Source organism: Semicossyphus pulcher, unplaced genomic scaffold (assembly GCF_022749685.1).
Source record: "Semicossyphus pulcher isolate SPU_LCO1_2020_fin unplaced genomic scaffold, fSemPul1.0.p SCAF_17, whole genome shotgun sequence".
NCBI classification, from domain to species: domain Eukaryota; kingdom Metazoa; phylum Chordata; class Actinopteri; order Labriformes; family Labridae; genus Semicossyphus; species Semicossyphus pulcher.
The window spans coordinates 18,217,394-18,234,420 of NW_027211681.1; the positions used below are offsets into that span (position 1 = coordinate 18,217,394).

Sequence of the window (17,027 nt, forward strand, 5' to 3'; positions counted from 1 at the left end):
TTAAAGTCAAGACGACAGCGTCAGCACTGATGTATTGTTACAAGTTCTTCAAAAAAAAAGTTTTAGCATCAGTTTGCAGCCTAATTATTTGCTTTACGAGTAAAATTTAAGCTTAAATTAATTTTCTTTTGCTTTTGAGGTCCTCTTTTAAAACCCCTCTCCAGTGCAAATCCAGTGTTTAACCTTGTAAACATCTCCATGTGGTGTTCTTCATGTGCTACAAGACATATCAGGGACAACATCAGCAGTCATCTCCATGGCTGGGCCTGTCTGCTTTTAAACTGCAGTGTACCAAGGACAGGCTGAACAACACGTTTTCAGAGCTAAGGGGCCAATCCCATTAATGGACGGATTGACGCTATGCATATTATTATGTGTAACCTATGGCAACCACTTCGTCGATGCGTGAGCCAGCTGTAACCGTCAGCATAATTTTTGCAAATTCACTGCTGACTACTACTAATTATTACATTTCAAGCTGGCTAAGTTTCAACAAGTTGCCACTAAACGATGGAAGAGACGTGTTTTGTTTTCACGTCGGAGGGGGCGGTTGGAAATTTGCATAGTGGGCGGGGCCTATGCAGATTCAGGGGTACTGTCACTTTCCCAAATTAGATTTTTTCAGCTGTTTCCTTGTGCTAATTATATGTGAAACTAATTGTTTTGAAACCAGTCTAAAGCTTTTAAGAAGCAGCTTTTATTTTGAAGGCTAGGTCCCTGAATGAGAACGGTTATTCTGACCAATGTAAAGCAACATTATTTAAAGGGTAATATTGAGGACAAGCTTTACACAGTCAATCCTATACAGAAACTACATTACAAATCCACACTTCCAAGCAGCTGTGGGGCACATAATGCACTTACACTTCTTTGCTTCACCTCTGACTCCTCTGTGTGTCCAGTGGGTAAAACCTGACCCCTTCCTGTCACTACTGTAAAGTCCAGGGGGGCCTGCACTGAGCTGATGCCTGATCCTCGGGCCACTGGGCCAGGCCTCAGCGGGCTCAGACACAGATTACAAACTTGTGTTCTCTTGTTTCCATCAGCCATGCCCAGTCAGTCCTCTTGTGTACAGCCAGTTATTGTCATGGCAGCAGGGGCAGGCCGGGGACACTGGCTCCTTTATTGTGACTCTGGTTTCCACGCAGCCGACACACAAGGGAGGGAGGGGACGCACAAAGGACGGTTTCACCCTGTGAAACCAAACTGAGTTTATTTGTGCTGTGCTGCTGCTCTATTTACACCACATTATTGTTAGCCTGACGGTCAAAGAGAATAATTTCACCTGCATTGTGTCCAATTTAATTCAACATGATTCGAAAGCACCGTCTGTACAAATGAGATTTCTATACACTGAATGTACCGTTTGTAAGGCGTCCATTACTGAGGGGTAATGCTGAAGCTCCACTCTGTCAGCACAAATAGAAACTGATTCAGTGGTTTTTGCTCTTTTTAAATCCCAGCGATCAATAAGCTTCTTGCTTGGACTTTGTTGATTGAGCTTCTGTCAGTCTTTGTCTGCAAGTTTCTTCTCTAAACTGGTGGCTACACAGTTTGTAAAGAACATTGTGTTCCTGTATCTCTCTTGCAGTTTTCTTGCAAGAAAAACTAAATGATAAATGTCTCTAACATGTTCAGTTTTGATTAGTATTCCTCTTGTGTCTTACTGTAGGTGGTGAAGATCCTAGAAAAGCATGACCCCCTGCGCAGCACCTCGTCCCTCAGTGTTATCAACCTCAGCTCTGGCTCCAGCGGCAGTCCTCGTTTCGGCCCCATCCCCGGGGACGAGGCGAGCGCAGTGCAGAACTATGTGGAGCACATGTTGTTCCTGTTGATAGAAGAGGAGAGCGGTCAGGCCGGCGCCATGGGCCCCATCCTGGAGTTCGTGGTGATGGAGAACGTGATGGAGCGTCTCTTTGTGTGGAGCCTGCGCAGAGAGTTCACCGACGACATGAAGCTCGAGCAGCTGAAGATGTACGAGATGCTGGTGGGGCAGGCGCACCAGCCTCTGCTGCATCACAAACCCATCCTGCGGCCGCTCATGATGCTGCTGTCGTCCTGCTCGGGCACGACAGCGCCTCGGGTCGAGGCCGAGCTGGTGCTGCTGCTCAACCAGCTGTGCTGCGTCTTGGCAAAGGACACTTCGATTCTGGAGCTCTTTTTCCACACCAGCGAGGACCAGGGAGCAACAAACTTCCTCATCTTCTCCCTGCTCATCCCCTTCATCCACAGGGAGGGCACAGTGGGCCAGCAGGCCAGAGATGCACTGCTGCTTATTATGTCGCTGTCTGCTGAGAACGAGCGGGTGGCCAAACACATCGCAGAGAATACCTTCTTCTGTCCGGTCAGTCCAAAGGAGGGATTTTCCCTTTTGACTCTCTCTTTCTCTTAATCATTTGGTAGTTTTTAGTAGACGTGTTCGGCCTCCGATACAGCCTAAAATATGGATATCAGGTATCACCAAGTATGCCAGTCAATAAACATATAACCAAATAGACCAAAAAATTCAAGTACATTTATTGCGTGACAATAACAAACAAAAACAATGTGATGCGAGCAGAGAGTGTAATGTTTGTCAAAGCTAGTAAGTCAGTAATCAGTCTTTTCCCATCAATATTAAAGGAGCAAAAAAGCCACTGTCAGTCAAAGCTGGTGTTCTCTGTAATCAATAGAAGCAATAATATTTAAAATTGGCACCATAGCTGTGGAGAAAGTTGTACAAACAGCTCGTGGTTTCTCCCATTCTACATTCCTACAACACCCAGCGTGCATTGCGCCCCTCCCTCTGAAAGGAACGGCCCAGCACGAGACGCTGGAGTGAAATACTACCGTTTCGCTGCAGGCAATTGCTCAGAGTGATACAGAATCTGAAACGCGACAAGAATATACTGGTGGGTCGTCTAAAAAATCTTCAGGTCTGCAGTCTACATTTCAAACCTGACGATTCTTACTCTGTGATAGCCTCTTTCTCTTTTCATTCTGTAACCCTCTAAGATAATCAGCCTTAAATATGCAGATAAAATCATTGCTGCACCTGAAGCAAAACATCTCTGGCCCTGAATGTCTGGCATTCATAGGATTATTGCACGGTTGCAAGCTTATCCGATGCAAATAATGCCATTTAGCTGCAGCTGCAGACATTGCGTGAAAAACAGCTTTGATGCGATGCCAGGTTCACAACTAGAGTCTGAATTTAATTGGTTCCACTGGCGGGAACAAGGATAATCCTATAGAGGATTTATAGTATACATCAATGCAACACTAAAGATGCACAGTTAAATTAGACTGGAGTACTATAGAGACTGTTGTTGTTTTGAAAGCCTTACTTGTAAATATATCATGTTAGTGCTGACCGTTTCTTATTTGCACAGTAATTAGTAACCCCATTACCATACTATGATGATTAGAGCAAGAAAGTTACAGGCAATAAAACTCTGTGCTGCTCAAATATTTATAGAGCCGGCCTGCATAAATCCATATGTCTGTTTTCTTACTGTGCAAGTAGGAACAGACAGGCTGATATGTAGGCTACTGCTCTGATGTACATCTGAATTACATTATCCCAAAGTGGAAGAGAAGAAATGATTTACAAATGTCTGTGCATCGTAGTGAGCAGTAAAACACTAATCTGTTGTGTGAAGCTGACTGCAGAGAAGCCCAACATATATCATTTATGCCATAGGCTACGCTGCCTCATTAATGTTTGATGAAGCCCATAAAAATCTCTCTGAAGTCACTCGATGTCAGATTATTGTTCGTTACACTGTATATATCACATGAAACCTTGTTTGCCTCACAGTTTGTTTGTCTACAGTTCAGTGAAAACATCTTATGGGGAAAATATTTTTCACAGCGCTGTTTTTATCGTCTTTTCTGAAGCAATATTAAAAAAATGTATCTTGAACTTCTTTCGATTTATTTTAAAAACTGTAACATTCATCTGCGTTGATGGACAGAAGCTTTGTATTAACTGCTTGATTTATTAGATAGACAATTAAACGAGGATGAGAGTCGACAGCCATGCTAGCAGCTCTGTGAGGCTGTACTTAGCATGCTAACATTAGCGTTTAGCTCAAGGAACTTTTGGCTAACATGTTCGCAGTGACACTGCTGATTTTAAGCTGGTTTATTGTTCTTAGTTGTTAGTATTTTTCAGCAGTTTTTTAGTCTTAAACCAAAGTAGATATATTGACCTCATGATGAATCAAAAAGAAAAATCAGGGGACTATCAAAGTTGCTGAATCGTGGTATGCTAATGGATGTATTGTATGGCAAACATACCAGATTTCATCGCAATGCATCTAATAGTCGTTAAGATATTTCCCTCTCTACTTTGTTAATATATTATTTGCCAATCTATTTTGCAGCTTTCAGGGTATTTCACAGAATATCTTAAATAAACCAATAGTCATAATTACATCAAATCAGCTATTAACCTTTTCTAGAAAATAGGGGATATCTATGATGTTCCCCAAATTAGTATCCTCTTGACACAGCTAGGAGACCTTTCAAAGGCAATGTTTTTCCCTATCTTGAGATGTCAAGTATATGTATCCTTAGGTCGATATGCAAAAATCACCCATCTATAGCTTATAGCCTTCCCCTGTTTTTATTCCTGAAACCTACTTACCTTCAAATTTGCCAGAGGACAGCTTTCTAGACTAAAATCAGAGAGATTTTAAACACCCATCTGCCTTAGTTCTTTTGTAATGTGAACTACAAAGATAGCTCTTACCAATCTTTTACAATGTTAGTGAACAAAGGACCCGGAAACATAGGGATGACCTCATTTTGATGTTCTCTCCCCTTAGGTGCTGGCCACAGGGCTGAGCGGCCTGTACTCATCCCTGCCCACTAAGCTGGAGGTTCCCAATGAGGAGTGGCACTGCCTGCACAGAGAGGACTGGCTTCGGATGCCGTCACTCGTCCAGTTTCTTAACTCTCTGGAATTCTGCAACGCTGTTATTCAGGTGCAAACATGTGAAAAGGCTGCATGCACATGCCTCTGCCACATTAAATATGTATTCACATGTGGTAAATTGCTGTACCTTCTGCTTCACTGCACTCTTGACTGACATGTGCCTTTCATATTGACTGTTCCCAGGTGGCCCATCCTGATATCAGAGACCAGCTAGTTGGCTACATCTACAATGGCTTCCTCGTGCCTGTACTAGCACCGGCTCTCCACAAGGTTGGTGCTCATTTGCCTGAGTATTAATAAAGTATTGACCATACTCTTTGGTAACTTAACTGACTGGTCAGTATGGCTTGCTCTATGGATTGTAGCCACATATTATAAGATATTCAAATAGAAAATCATGTGATACAATTAATGAAAACATAAAAGACAAAGATATTTAGAAACTGAGTTTTAAAAAAAGGAATAATCTGCTATTTTGAGAAATGACAGTTTGCATAGCCTAGCTTAGATGTTGGAAGCAGCTCTTTCAAAGGTTAAAACATTTAAATTAGGTTGAACAAACAAGATATAATGTGCTTATTGGTGAACTTAAGGTGCTTGTAGGCGGGTGTTTTTACCTTTTAGCCAGGCTAGCTCTTTCCCTCTCTTTCCAGTCTTTGTGCTAAGCTAAGCTAACCGACTTCTGGCTGTAGTCTTAAAATGACTGTACAGCACTGAGAGCAGTATTAATCTTCTCATCATATTCTCGTGCAAGAAAGTGAATAAGTGGATTTTCCCACATTTAACTTTTTAACTGTTGCTTTTAAAAATCCTGTGTCCCAAATTTCCCCTGAGGGGATCAATAAAGGATTATCTTATCTATCAGTGTATGCAATATAAAAAACTCCCAAGCAAATGGGATTATCTAAGGTCTGTGTTTGTCACATCTTTGCTAGTTTTGTTGTGATGAGTACACCACACATAAAGATTTTACTTGTCATATTTGACCCAATGCTCTTGTCTCCTTTCCACTGTGAAGTTGACATTAGAAGAGGTGATGACCACCACGGCTTACCTGGAGCTCTTCCTGAGGAGTGTATCTGAGCCGGCCCTGCTGCAGACCTTCCTCTCCTTCATCCTCCTCCACCAACATGAGAACGTCCACATTTTAGATACCCTGGTCAGCCGCATCAACACCCCCTTCCAGGTACAGGATGAACCCTGCAAACTTGCTAACACTCATTTTGTTTTGTCCTTAAAACACACACACATTAGACTCCAAGACAGCATGAGTCAGGTTTAATAACTCCTGTAAAAACTACCCCAGGGGCACCTGTATCCGCTGAAACTCTTAATGTCGGCACCAAAGCTGGCAGATTGTTGTCATGGTGATGCTTGGTTGCAGTGATGTATCCTGTTAGCAAAGCAGCTGAAACCTGAATTTCAAAACAGTCCTATATGTAAGAACATCTCATGCAAATATTTAAGCAGAACTAAATCCTTAACATAAGTAATGTGTTCTTTACATGTGTTCCCTCCAGTGTTTGCTCACAGCTCTGACACACCTGTAACTCAGTGAAAGAAACATGTTTGCTTTTCAAAATTTTGACCGTCAGCCACATTACACATTTGCTAACATGCAAATATTCCACATTACTTCCTTTTGTAGTGCCCTCGACTTTGAGTGCCTGACTTTGTCTATAATTTTAAACCTTATATGTTACAGAAGCTTTATTCTGCACTCATTTACACATTTTAAGCATGCAAGCAGCATGGCTTTGTTGGTGGCAGTGCATTTCACTCTCAGTCTTGGAAATATTTCAGCAATGTATGTGAAATATTTAATTTTGGGTTTTTTTGTTTGCTTATTTGTAAGTGTTAGCATGCTTAAATGCTCTACTAAGTCAGTGAAGATGGTAAACTTAATACCTTCAAACATCAGCATGTTAGCGTCATCATATTAGCATGTTAGCTTCGACACACCTCCAACTCAGTAACAAAACGAAACATGTTTGCTGATCATTAAAAAAAAAAATCTTAATATACACTAAAATTGACTAACATGCAAATATTCCACATTTCAGCCTTCATATTTTCCTGTTGGCTGTTACCTTTTTGTGTTAACTTATTAATTTAACTGATTTATTGTATATAATTTTAAAGTTTACACAGCATACAACAAAAGCTCCATTTTGCACTTATTTACACGCATTTGAAGCATGCTAGCAACATGGCTATGTTGGTTTGCAACGTCTTTTACCCTGTCAATTGCTTTGCCACTACTTCCACGACTAAAATATTTCTGCAACATTCATGAATCCTATTGCCTCTGGTGTTCCCCCGACTTTTCCTATAGCTATTAAACCTATAAAATTCCTGTCAGCCTCAGTTTATTTATATGTTAATGGGAAATGTTAGCTTGCTAACATTCTTAACTGACATGTGGAACATGGTAAACACAGTGCCTAAATACTGCATCACAGAGTATTAATATATATGATATAATAATATATAAAATGCTATTACATTATTTGAAGAAGTGCATTTCTTTTAAGTTATTCAGTCTTTCATTGTGTGTTTCTCTTCTTCCTCTCCAGCTGGGCACTGTGTCGCTGGCACTCTTCCGCACTCTCATTGGCTTGTACTGTGAAGACGTGATGCTGCAGCTCGTTCTGAGGTGAGTGACAACCACAGACTCGCCCTAGTTATGTGTTAGATTTATGCCACATCTAATTGTTTTACGACATGATGAGCTTTTACTCTCCACCACCCACCACGCAGACATGTAACCATCTGTCTGCTCACCCCTCGGTGCCCCCAACCCCCCTCCTACGACCACCCGTCGACTCTCCTAACAGGATCCGTTTCCATCTGCCTCCCCAGGTACCTGATCCCCTGTAATCACATGATGTTGAGTCAGAGACGTGTGGTGAGAGAGAGGGACTGCTACTCTGTTTCTGCAGCCAAGATCCTGGCTCTAACGCCGTCCTGCTGCTCGCCTGATCACAGCCCCCCTCCCCTCCGACAGCTGGAGTCCATCCTCTTTTCCAAGGGTGCAGAGACTCCCAACACCGCCAGCACCAAGGGTAAGTGAAAGACATTAAAGGAACACTTAGTCTGTTTTATTACAGCTTGGATTTTATTTTTGCAGTTTTGGAAACCTTTTCAATTGCTCAGCTTTTTTGGAATGGCTCAAATCTGGAAAAAGGGATACATTACTGTAATAAGTCCAATGAATCGAGTGTGCGTTACACGCCGTAAGCTGAAATCTGAAACGGAAGATTTGCACTTCTGAAAGTTTGTAATAGCCTCTCTTTGCATGGGCAAACATGAGCAACAAAGTGTCTGTATATCCAGATCTCAGCCATTAACTTTCTCAGGACTATATTGTTCCAGATGGGAATCATGGGAGTATTATGCGCAACTATATGGAGCAAAGCTAATTATTTTTGTAGCCGACATGCACAGGGAATCAAAGTGACATAGTGAGTCAGAAAAGAGCCATTCAAGTCTTGTTTATGAGACTGAGCGCCTCCTACCAGCTGCACACGAGAGAGGAAAGCTCTGAGATTTGAATAAGGCTCTTTAAGACTGCTGAATATTTTTGTAAGCACCGTATGTGCCACAGATTACACAGATTATTCAAATGAATGAAGGCTTTTCAGCCACGTTTGTAATCAGCTTTTGTCGACGTTTTTGCTGCTTTTGAAATCAGCTGCAAAGTCCATTGATCCAGAAGAGTTTCCTGTTCATAACCCCATCTGAGTGAGTGCATGTTATGACATAATTAGTGCTTGGTGCTGTGCACGCAAAACAAACAGAACAAACGGAGCATAAAAAGATCTGTTTAAACATGGTTGTGAGTACAAAGCATGACAAGGTGTACCTGGTACATGAAGATAAAGCAGGGATGATGATGAATATTTTATCAAACATTGAGATCTGCTGTTTCACTGCATTACATCACATCACCCCCAGTAGTTACACTCATTAATTCTGCACTGTGGCACTACACACCAGCTTTTGTCAACACTTCCTGTCTGTTTCTCCCAGAGGAGACAGAGACCTTCTTAGTGGAGGATGACGGCTCAGGAAACTCCTGCACCATCGGCTCAGAAATCTACCTGGATGTCAGTTACCTTCATTACCTCTACGACGCCCGCCTGAGCATCAGCAGCTGCATACGAGCCTGCCATGTTTGGTCGGCGCTCTATGACGGCGAGGACCCCCCTCCTGAGAAATACCAGCCCGGAGTCCTGGAGGAGCCCGGGCTGAAGAGCCGGCAAACTCAGATGGCTCTCAGGAAAGTTCCCCAGCCGGTAGTGCCTCGTCCTCGACCCTGCCCGCCGCCGAACGCAGAGCCGGCCTCCGTCAGCCAGCTGGAGCTGGAGTGGGATGATAGTTACGATGCGGGGCCGATGCAGATCGCTGAGGCTCCAGAGGAGAGTAAACCTCCGCTGCCCCCTTCTGCTGAGCCCCCAATGCACATCCAGGAGATGAGGAAGACAGCCATCATGTTGGTTAAAGGCTCATACATTGAGGAAAATGAGTTCCAGGATGACGTCATGGTGTATGATCTGGTTGCAAAGAAAGACGCCAGAGATGTGGAGCGTGTTAGACTCAACTCAAGTGGGGCTAAATCAGAAGAAGCTCAACCAGGCCCAGCTGAAGTTTCCCTTAAAAACGGGCTCAATCTGACCCTTCCAACCCCTTTAATGGCTGATAACAAAAGCAGCTCGGACACAAAGGCCAAAAGTCAGACGGATTGTAACTCCAACCTCCAAAACACCGCTCCTGCTGACGACCTTTTGGCCCAATATGAGGAGCTCCTTCGTACGCTGGACTCTGAAGCAGCAGGAAAACTGGTCAAAACTGATGCAGAGATGAAGAAGCCTGTCACACCTGCAGAGGAAGAAGAGGAGGAGATGGATTTCACCTCCTTCACTGTAGAGACACCAGAGAAACTTCCCCATTCACCTTTCGGAACTAAGCTTTCCAGCGGGAGTGCAGGAAGAAGCCAATCTGTGCCTTTTACTGGTAAGTTCAAGGAAACTCTTTTGCACCATTACTATTATCAAAAATCACATTCGCACAGCACAACTGATTGGTTATTTCCTCTGCAGGTCCATTTGTCAGTGTGCTGCTGTCTCGTATGGAGAACATGCTGTCCAACTCGCTTCATGTCAACTTGTTGTTGACGGGCATCCTGGCCCAGTTGGCGGCCTACCCTCAGCCCCTGCTGCGCTCTTTCCTTCTCAACACCAACCTGGTCTTTCAGCCGACGGTTCGCTCCCTTTACCAGGTAACACAAATATGTTGTGCGAGTGCGTTTGGTTTGAGTGAGCCTTTTATTTAATTTCTGTTCCTTCCAATGAGGCGATCAAGTAGCCAAACAAGCCATCTCTCTTTTCAGAAATGAGATTGAAAACAGGAACACAGTGAGGTGTTTGAAATCGTGCACTGCTGCAGAGATGCTTGATTTGTATGATCAGGCGGCACATTTCAAGGATGTACTCATTACTTAAGCTTCAGTGTAAATGCTGCAGATGTGAATCTAACCCTCACTTTCATCTCTATGTTTCCCTGCAGGTATTAGCCACCATAAAGCACCAGATAGAAGACCTGGCTGCCACCGGAAAAGACTTCCCCAAGCTGATCACTGCCGCTCAGCACTGGCTGCTGGCCAGGGAGACTTCAGTCATGGAAGCAGGTGACGATACACCCACAGTTATTATTTTGGTTTCTAAGCCAGAATCTGTTGCATAGACCTACAACAGTGTGAGTTACGCATGAAAAGGGAATAAGGTTTCACTTGCATTTACTATACAGCACTTATTTACTATAAGCTTTTAGAATGAGATGAAAAGATTGATACCAATTTCAAGTCTGCTCAGTAAATATTAATCTACCGCGAACAGCCAGTTAGTTTAGTTTAGCTTTGGACAGACCAGCTAGAGGTAGCATCTTGTTTAGAGAAGTGAAAGCAATGTGGAAGCATCTTAAACCTGCATTCTTTCTAATGGCCAGCAGGGGGCAACTTCATTGGTGGATTATAAAAAAGCTTATGAGCAAAGGACCCTACTTCTCACTTTTTTCATTCCCTCAGTTAACATTTTCTTTATGAGTTTTTGTCTCAATTGTTAGGTTTAAGTTTTAGTCAAAACAGCTGGATATTTATTGTGTTAGCTCAGGTCCCATTCAATGTAAATAAGATGATTCAAGTTGGGACTCGCAACCTGAAAAATGCCTTTTTAAACGTTTGGCTGTTTAAAACACAAGAAATTGACTGTTGTTCTAGCTAGCCAAAATAAGCGTGTTTTTCTAGCTAGCCAAAATATGCATGTTGCTCTAGCTAGCCAAAATTAGCATGTTTTTCTAGCTAGCCAAAATATGCACGTTGTTCTAGCTAGCCAAAATAAGCATGTTTTTCTAGCTAGCCAAAATATGCACGTTGTTCTAGCTAGCCAAAATAAGCATGTTTTTCTAGCTAGCCCAAATAAGCACGTTGTTCTAGCTAGCCAAAATATGCAAGTTGCTCTAGCTAGCCCAAATAAGCACGTCGCTCTAGCTAGCCAAAATATGCACGTTGCTCTAGTTAGCCAAAATATGCATGTTGTTCTAGCTAGCCAAAATAAGCATGTTTTTCTAGCTAGCCAAAATATGCACGTTGTTCTAGCTATCCAAAATTAGCATGTTGATCTAACTAGCCAAAATTAGCATGTTGTTCTAGCTAGCCAAAATGTGCAAGTTGCTCTAACTAGCCCAAATAAGCACGTTGTTCTAGCTAGCCAAAATAAGCATGTTTTTCTAGCTTGCCAAAATATGCACATTGCTCTAGCTTGCCAAAATATGCACGTTGTTCTAGCTAGCCAAAATAAGCATGTTTTTCTAGCTAGCCAAAATATGCACGTTGTTCTAGCTAGCCAAAATATGCATGTTGTTCTAGCTAGCCAAAATAAGCATGTTTTTCTAGCTAGCCAAAATATGCACATTGTTCTAGCTATCCAAAATTAGCATGTTGTTCTAGCTAGCCAAAATTAGCATTCCTCCTTATAACACAGTTACCCTAAAATATAGATGCACCATGCTAACCAAGCTAGCACTAGTGTTGGCTGATGACTTAGCATTTGCTAACCCTAGCTCCCCCTCTCGTCACAGAGATTCATGTCTCCCCTGTCTCCATCCCCGTGTTAAGCTAAGCTAAATTCATGGCTTTAGCTTTCTAGCTCCCAAATTGTACAACTAAGTTTAAGTTGTCATGTATTTGGAAATCCAGCATAAGTTTCAGCAACCATTCTCTGAAAGGCTTTTGCTTAAGAAGGATAATAATGTATTTACAGTTAACTCAGTAGTTTTATTTAAACCAAAGTAATTACAATCTAGCGAGGATTCTAATAAGTGTGCTTCCATTACAGAACTTGGGAGATGAGACTTTTCACCTTCAGATTTCACTGTTTTTGGGGAAATATTTTGGTGCCAACCTGATGAATGAATTAAAATGTTGCACTGTTGTTGACTTCTTCAATCTCAGCAGCACACAGACAAAAATGGGTCAGGTTCAAAACAACATCTGCATACATTATCAGCCGTGTTCTGGCTCCTGTTGGGAATCAGAATAAATTCTACTTGATTTTGTGTAGTCATGTGTCTCTGTAGTTCCGACACAGACTCGTCTAAACCTCTGGAGTGCCAGGGCCTGGGTTCGGACCAGGCTCCCTGTGGTTTACAGAGCTGTACAAGCTGAGAAAAACATGTTGTCCGGAGTATGTTTGCACAAAGTAAAGAGGCAGAATTTTCTAAGATGGGAAATTTAAAGGGAATTTTTTAGTTGCTCTACTTTCTTGTACATGTTCAATGTTTCTTTTAGAAAAGCCACTCTTGGGATCCAACTTTCTGGCTAATTATTTATAAAGGGAGAAATCATTAACAGGAATATATCGTGTTTACAAAACATCTTAAATTCTAACTTCATGTCCATGTGTTTACATTATTTGCTTCAATTTTTGTAATAATCATGTATTAAATCCTCATGTTCTCAGACACAAGCAGCAGCAGACAGTCCAACCAAGGCGAGGTGGGGAGGATCTTGAAGAGTTCGCCCCCTCCGTTACCCAAAGCCATCTCTCTGGACCGGACAGAAGTCTTCGCTACCGTCCTCTTCACGGAGTTCCTCAAAGAACTGGCTGCCATTGCACAAGAGCACTCCATCTTATCATACATTCCTATGGAAGAGTGATCGGGTCCCAACAGACCTGAAAGACTTTAAAAAGACTCTCTTTTATGGTGGTATTTTTTTTGTCTTTTTCAGACACTACTTGATGAAGAAACCTCTTAGATCAAGTGATTTTTACAGCTACTTTTTAAAAATGATGTATTTATTTTCCCAGCTAAGATAATCAGTCTCATGTGCTTTTTAGATTCAACTTTCTAGCTCTGTAAAGGGGTTTGTGCAGCCAAGATGGAGGCAGAGTCTTTCTGTAAGACAGTTCTTTTTACCTGAAGCCTACACCAGCCGATACTCCGGGTCCACCAACCAAAGACTGTAGAGATTTTAACAAAAACAGCCCCCGGGTTCTACCCTCTTCATGAATGTCTCCTCCAACCACAGCAAGATGTCACTGTGGCTGTGGTAAATACTCAGGTGGCCTTTCTGGAGAGTTGTTGCCTCTTTGCCATTGGACTACACATCATACCTGAGCACCACGTGGAGCCTTTACTTCTTCTCAGAGAGGGCAGACGTTTGACTTAGCAGCGTACAAATGTAATACGAAGGAAGCTGTGAAAGCGGGGCTTTCTTCTTATGCAACTGTTACATGACTTCACCTCACAGGTCGGTCACTTTAGTGGTGTTTTCACAGAGTCTTTATGTGTTAGGTGTACGTTTGTTTTGGTGTTTTTCTTTAAATCCATGATGGTACCTCAGGAGTCTTTTTAATGCAGGTTCGGCTTTGGATGAATTAATTTCCCCACGATGCACTAGTCAGCGGGCTCCACATGTTCTTAAAATCAGAGCAACAAAACACTAATTATTCACGCTATATTTAATTTGCCTTACTTTAGCTCTGCTCTGTAATGTTCATGCTGTTAGTAAAATGTTCTCTACACTATGCAAATCAACACTATTGTGGGTGTAATTAAGTTTTTGTTATGTTCAGAGCGGGATGGGGTATTTAAACTTTTCTGACAGTTTCTATTGCCATGTTTTTTTCAGTGAGGTTTTACTAGATGCTTGTTGTTCTGGTTTGTCATCATCTTGTGTTTAGGGGCTGTGTAGGGTGTTTTGTTTTAGCTGTGATAAGTCTGAAATATCTGATAACGGAGGGCAAACTGTTGGCCTTTATTTTTATAGTCCAGGAATTGCACATGGTTGTTTGTGTGACTGTTAAATAATACAGAGATATTTTGTTGCAAAGCATGCCTCTACTGTTGAAATGAATTCATTTGGTGCCTGAATCATAATGTTAGTTCACATCATTGCCTGATTTATAATGGATTTACACAGGACTAATACTGAATATGAAGATAAAATATGCATTTAGATTTGAAGCTGTCTGTTGTCAGAGTGTAAAGAAAAGGCCAGAGGGACTGAAGATGTGCAACATTTATTGTTTTGATTTATTATTTTTTGATGCGCCCAGTTTTATTTTACTTTAACTTAATAGAAGACAAAAACACCACTCTTAAAATATTTTCCAATAATTAGCTTTTTGATCAATCTCTGTTTCTGGAAGTAAAACAAAACAAACCATTGTGCACGTACGTACGGAAGCCCTTAGCGGACATGCATCCATACATTATATTTCCTCTGTCTTGCTCGTTTTCTACGACGCGGCACTAGCGTAACGTCACATGATCATAACTCGTATCCTCAGAGTTGCAAAGGTACAAAACAGGCTCAACTTACCTCATTAGTGTGGGTAATGGCAGCATGGCATGTGGTGGTCTGTAATGTCACAGTGACCAGCCTGTTGGTTTGTTTTATAGATCGCCAGAAAATGATCCCGTTATCACGAGAAAATGAGCTTTGTTATCTGGAGATAATGGGCCAAATGAATCTGTTATAAGGAGAAAACCAGCTTTGTTTTCTTGAGGTAACGAGAAAAACAAGTCCAGATCTCGAGAAAACACAGTAAATCAAATGTATGGATGCATGTCCCCTAAGGGCTTCCATACTTATGAACAGTTACAATGTGGACATTTATCAGGGGTCATTATTTCCAGTCCAATCCAAATGTATTCATAAACCATATTTGAAAACAACAATAGTTGACCAAAGTGCTGTACAGTCAAACATTAAAGCCATAAAAACAAGACAATAAAACACTTACAGCAATTTAAAGACAACAAGACAATAAAATAGTCAAAAGCGTTAAGAAGACCAATAGGAAAGGAAAAGGAATAACTCATGCAGAGCCAGAAGCCAAGGAATAAAAGTGCATTTTGAGGTTTGATTTAAAAACAGGCAGTGTGGGGGACAGCCCGAACAGGTGGAGGCAGTCACCCCTGAGCTTCAACTTTGACCTCAGGACAGCCAGAAGCAACTGGTCTGTAGATCTGAGAGTAATTTGTTGTGCAAGTTTTATGCTAGACCTTTTACAAACATTATATACAAAAACTGAGAAGGTTCAGGCTGTAAGATAAAAGACGGCTTCAACTAAATCTAACAAAAACAAATCATTAGGAGAAAGGAATTGGAAAGAGGGACAGAAAATAAATCTACTGTCCTTCAACCGATACACTAGCTTGATAAAGGTCGTCCTCTCGTATAGAAAGTCCAGCTACTACGAGGATTAATTTTGTATATTTTTGTGTATCTTTAAATCCATTCGGTTTCTACTTGATCCTTTGCAGGCGATTAATTCTGACGTTGAATCTGTGTGTGTTTAACAAAATGGCTTTGAACTGTATATTTATATCAATCAAAGCCATCTTCACTCTTGTTGAATAATGTCTTTTTCTGTCTGGTAAAATAATGTTTGTTTCACAGCACTTTATCAGCCTTCATACGACAGTGCGGCTCTGCACTGCGGACACAGACCCTCAGCCTGCACAGACTCAGTCAAACAGCATCACTGTTTGAGCAGCATTGTGGCATAAAAACGGGTACTATGAACATGATTGTAGAGTTCTTGTTCCAAAGATTCATCCTCTCGTGACACCATTAGGCCTCAGTTTTCTATCCAAGATGTGATCAGGTTGCTGTTTGTTGCCTCTTTTAATAAAACAACTTCTGGTAAATGAAACACGGTGCACTTATTGTGTCTGCTGCTGCTCCCTCCGCTCTTTAAACTAAAAGGTTTTCATACCAGAGACCTGGCTGCCTGAGCTAACAGGTTCTTCGTGACACAATCAATATATTCTTTCCTTTTTTGCCAGAGGTGGGTCACGGCTGTTTGACGTTCTCATTTCAAACACATTTCCTTTCTGAACAGCTCCTTCCCCTGAGAGATCGTGTTCCAATCTAGGTGCTGTTCTTGGGTAAACACAAGACGTTATATTCTTAATTGAAATGCACTCGGTATGAAAACGCTGAGAAATGTTTGATGGAGAATATTTTGACAGCTCATAAATATCCCCTACATTATTACTACTTGAATGCACAAGATAAACATCTTGAGTAAGTAAGCTGCCCCATGTTGTGCCTGTGCTTGCAAACAAGTCATTACATTGTACAAAATGCAGCATAAAACTAAGTCATTGTGGGATTTAATGAGTCAAACTTTGGAGCATTGGAGTTTTCACCTACTGGAGTCATTTGCAGTAAATAAGTAATAAAACCATGTAATGAAAAACAGCCTCGGGGTCTGTGCAGTGGCCACACAGGCAGTCTGCAAACAGGCGCATCACTGTGTCTTTTCTAAATGACGCGACACTGCAAAATGCAAGGTGTCATTTGTCAATCTCTACAGGTGCATTTGTGTATTTTCAGTTACTTCAAAATAAGACTTCTTTTAAATGTAAACATTTGAAACTTACTAAGCAATGCATCTGAACCTCATTACCGGAGAGAATTCCCAATTAATGCACCATAGTATAGAACTGCGGTTCTCAACAGTTGGGTCGGGACCCGAAAGAGTTGTGGTAAAAAGTCGGTGCTACGCTTTTATTTTGAAGGACATACGTTTCA

At 41.7% G+C, this 17,027-nt stretch overlaps 1 protein-coding gene across 1 annotated transcript in view; it reads left to right on the forward strand.

The window, feature by feature from the left end:
* fhip1aa (FHF complex subunit HOOK interacting protein 1Aa) overlaps window positions 1-16,128 on the forward strand; it is a 35,424-nt gene extending 19,296 nt beyond the window's left edge. The window contains exons 4-13 of the mRNA XM_069666542.1: window positions 1,673-2,344; window positions 4,812-4,970; window positions 5,105-5,191; window positions 5,940-6,107; window positions 7,498-7,577; window positions 7,784-7,986; window positions 8,954-9,937; window positions 10,024-10,202; window positions 10,490-10,610; window positions 12,940-16,128. Of these exons, the coding sequence (XP_069522643.1) occupies window positions 1,673-2,344; window positions 4,812-4,970; window positions 5,105-5,191; window positions 5,940-6,107; window positions 7,498-7,577; window positions 7,784-7,986; window positions 8,954-9,937; window positions 10,024-10,202; window positions 10,490-10,610; window positions 12,940-13,136 (2,850 nt within the window). The 3' untranslated portion in view covers window positions 13,137-16,128. The remainder of the gene's footprint in view (window positions 1-1,672; window positions 2,345-4,811; window positions 4,971-5,104; window positions 5,192-5,939; window positions 6,108-7,497; window positions 7,578-7,783; window positions 7,987-8,953; window positions 9,938-10,023; window positions 10,203-10,489; window positions 10,611-12,939) is intronic.
* The last annotated feature ends 899 nt before the right edge of the window (window positions 16,129-17,027 follow it).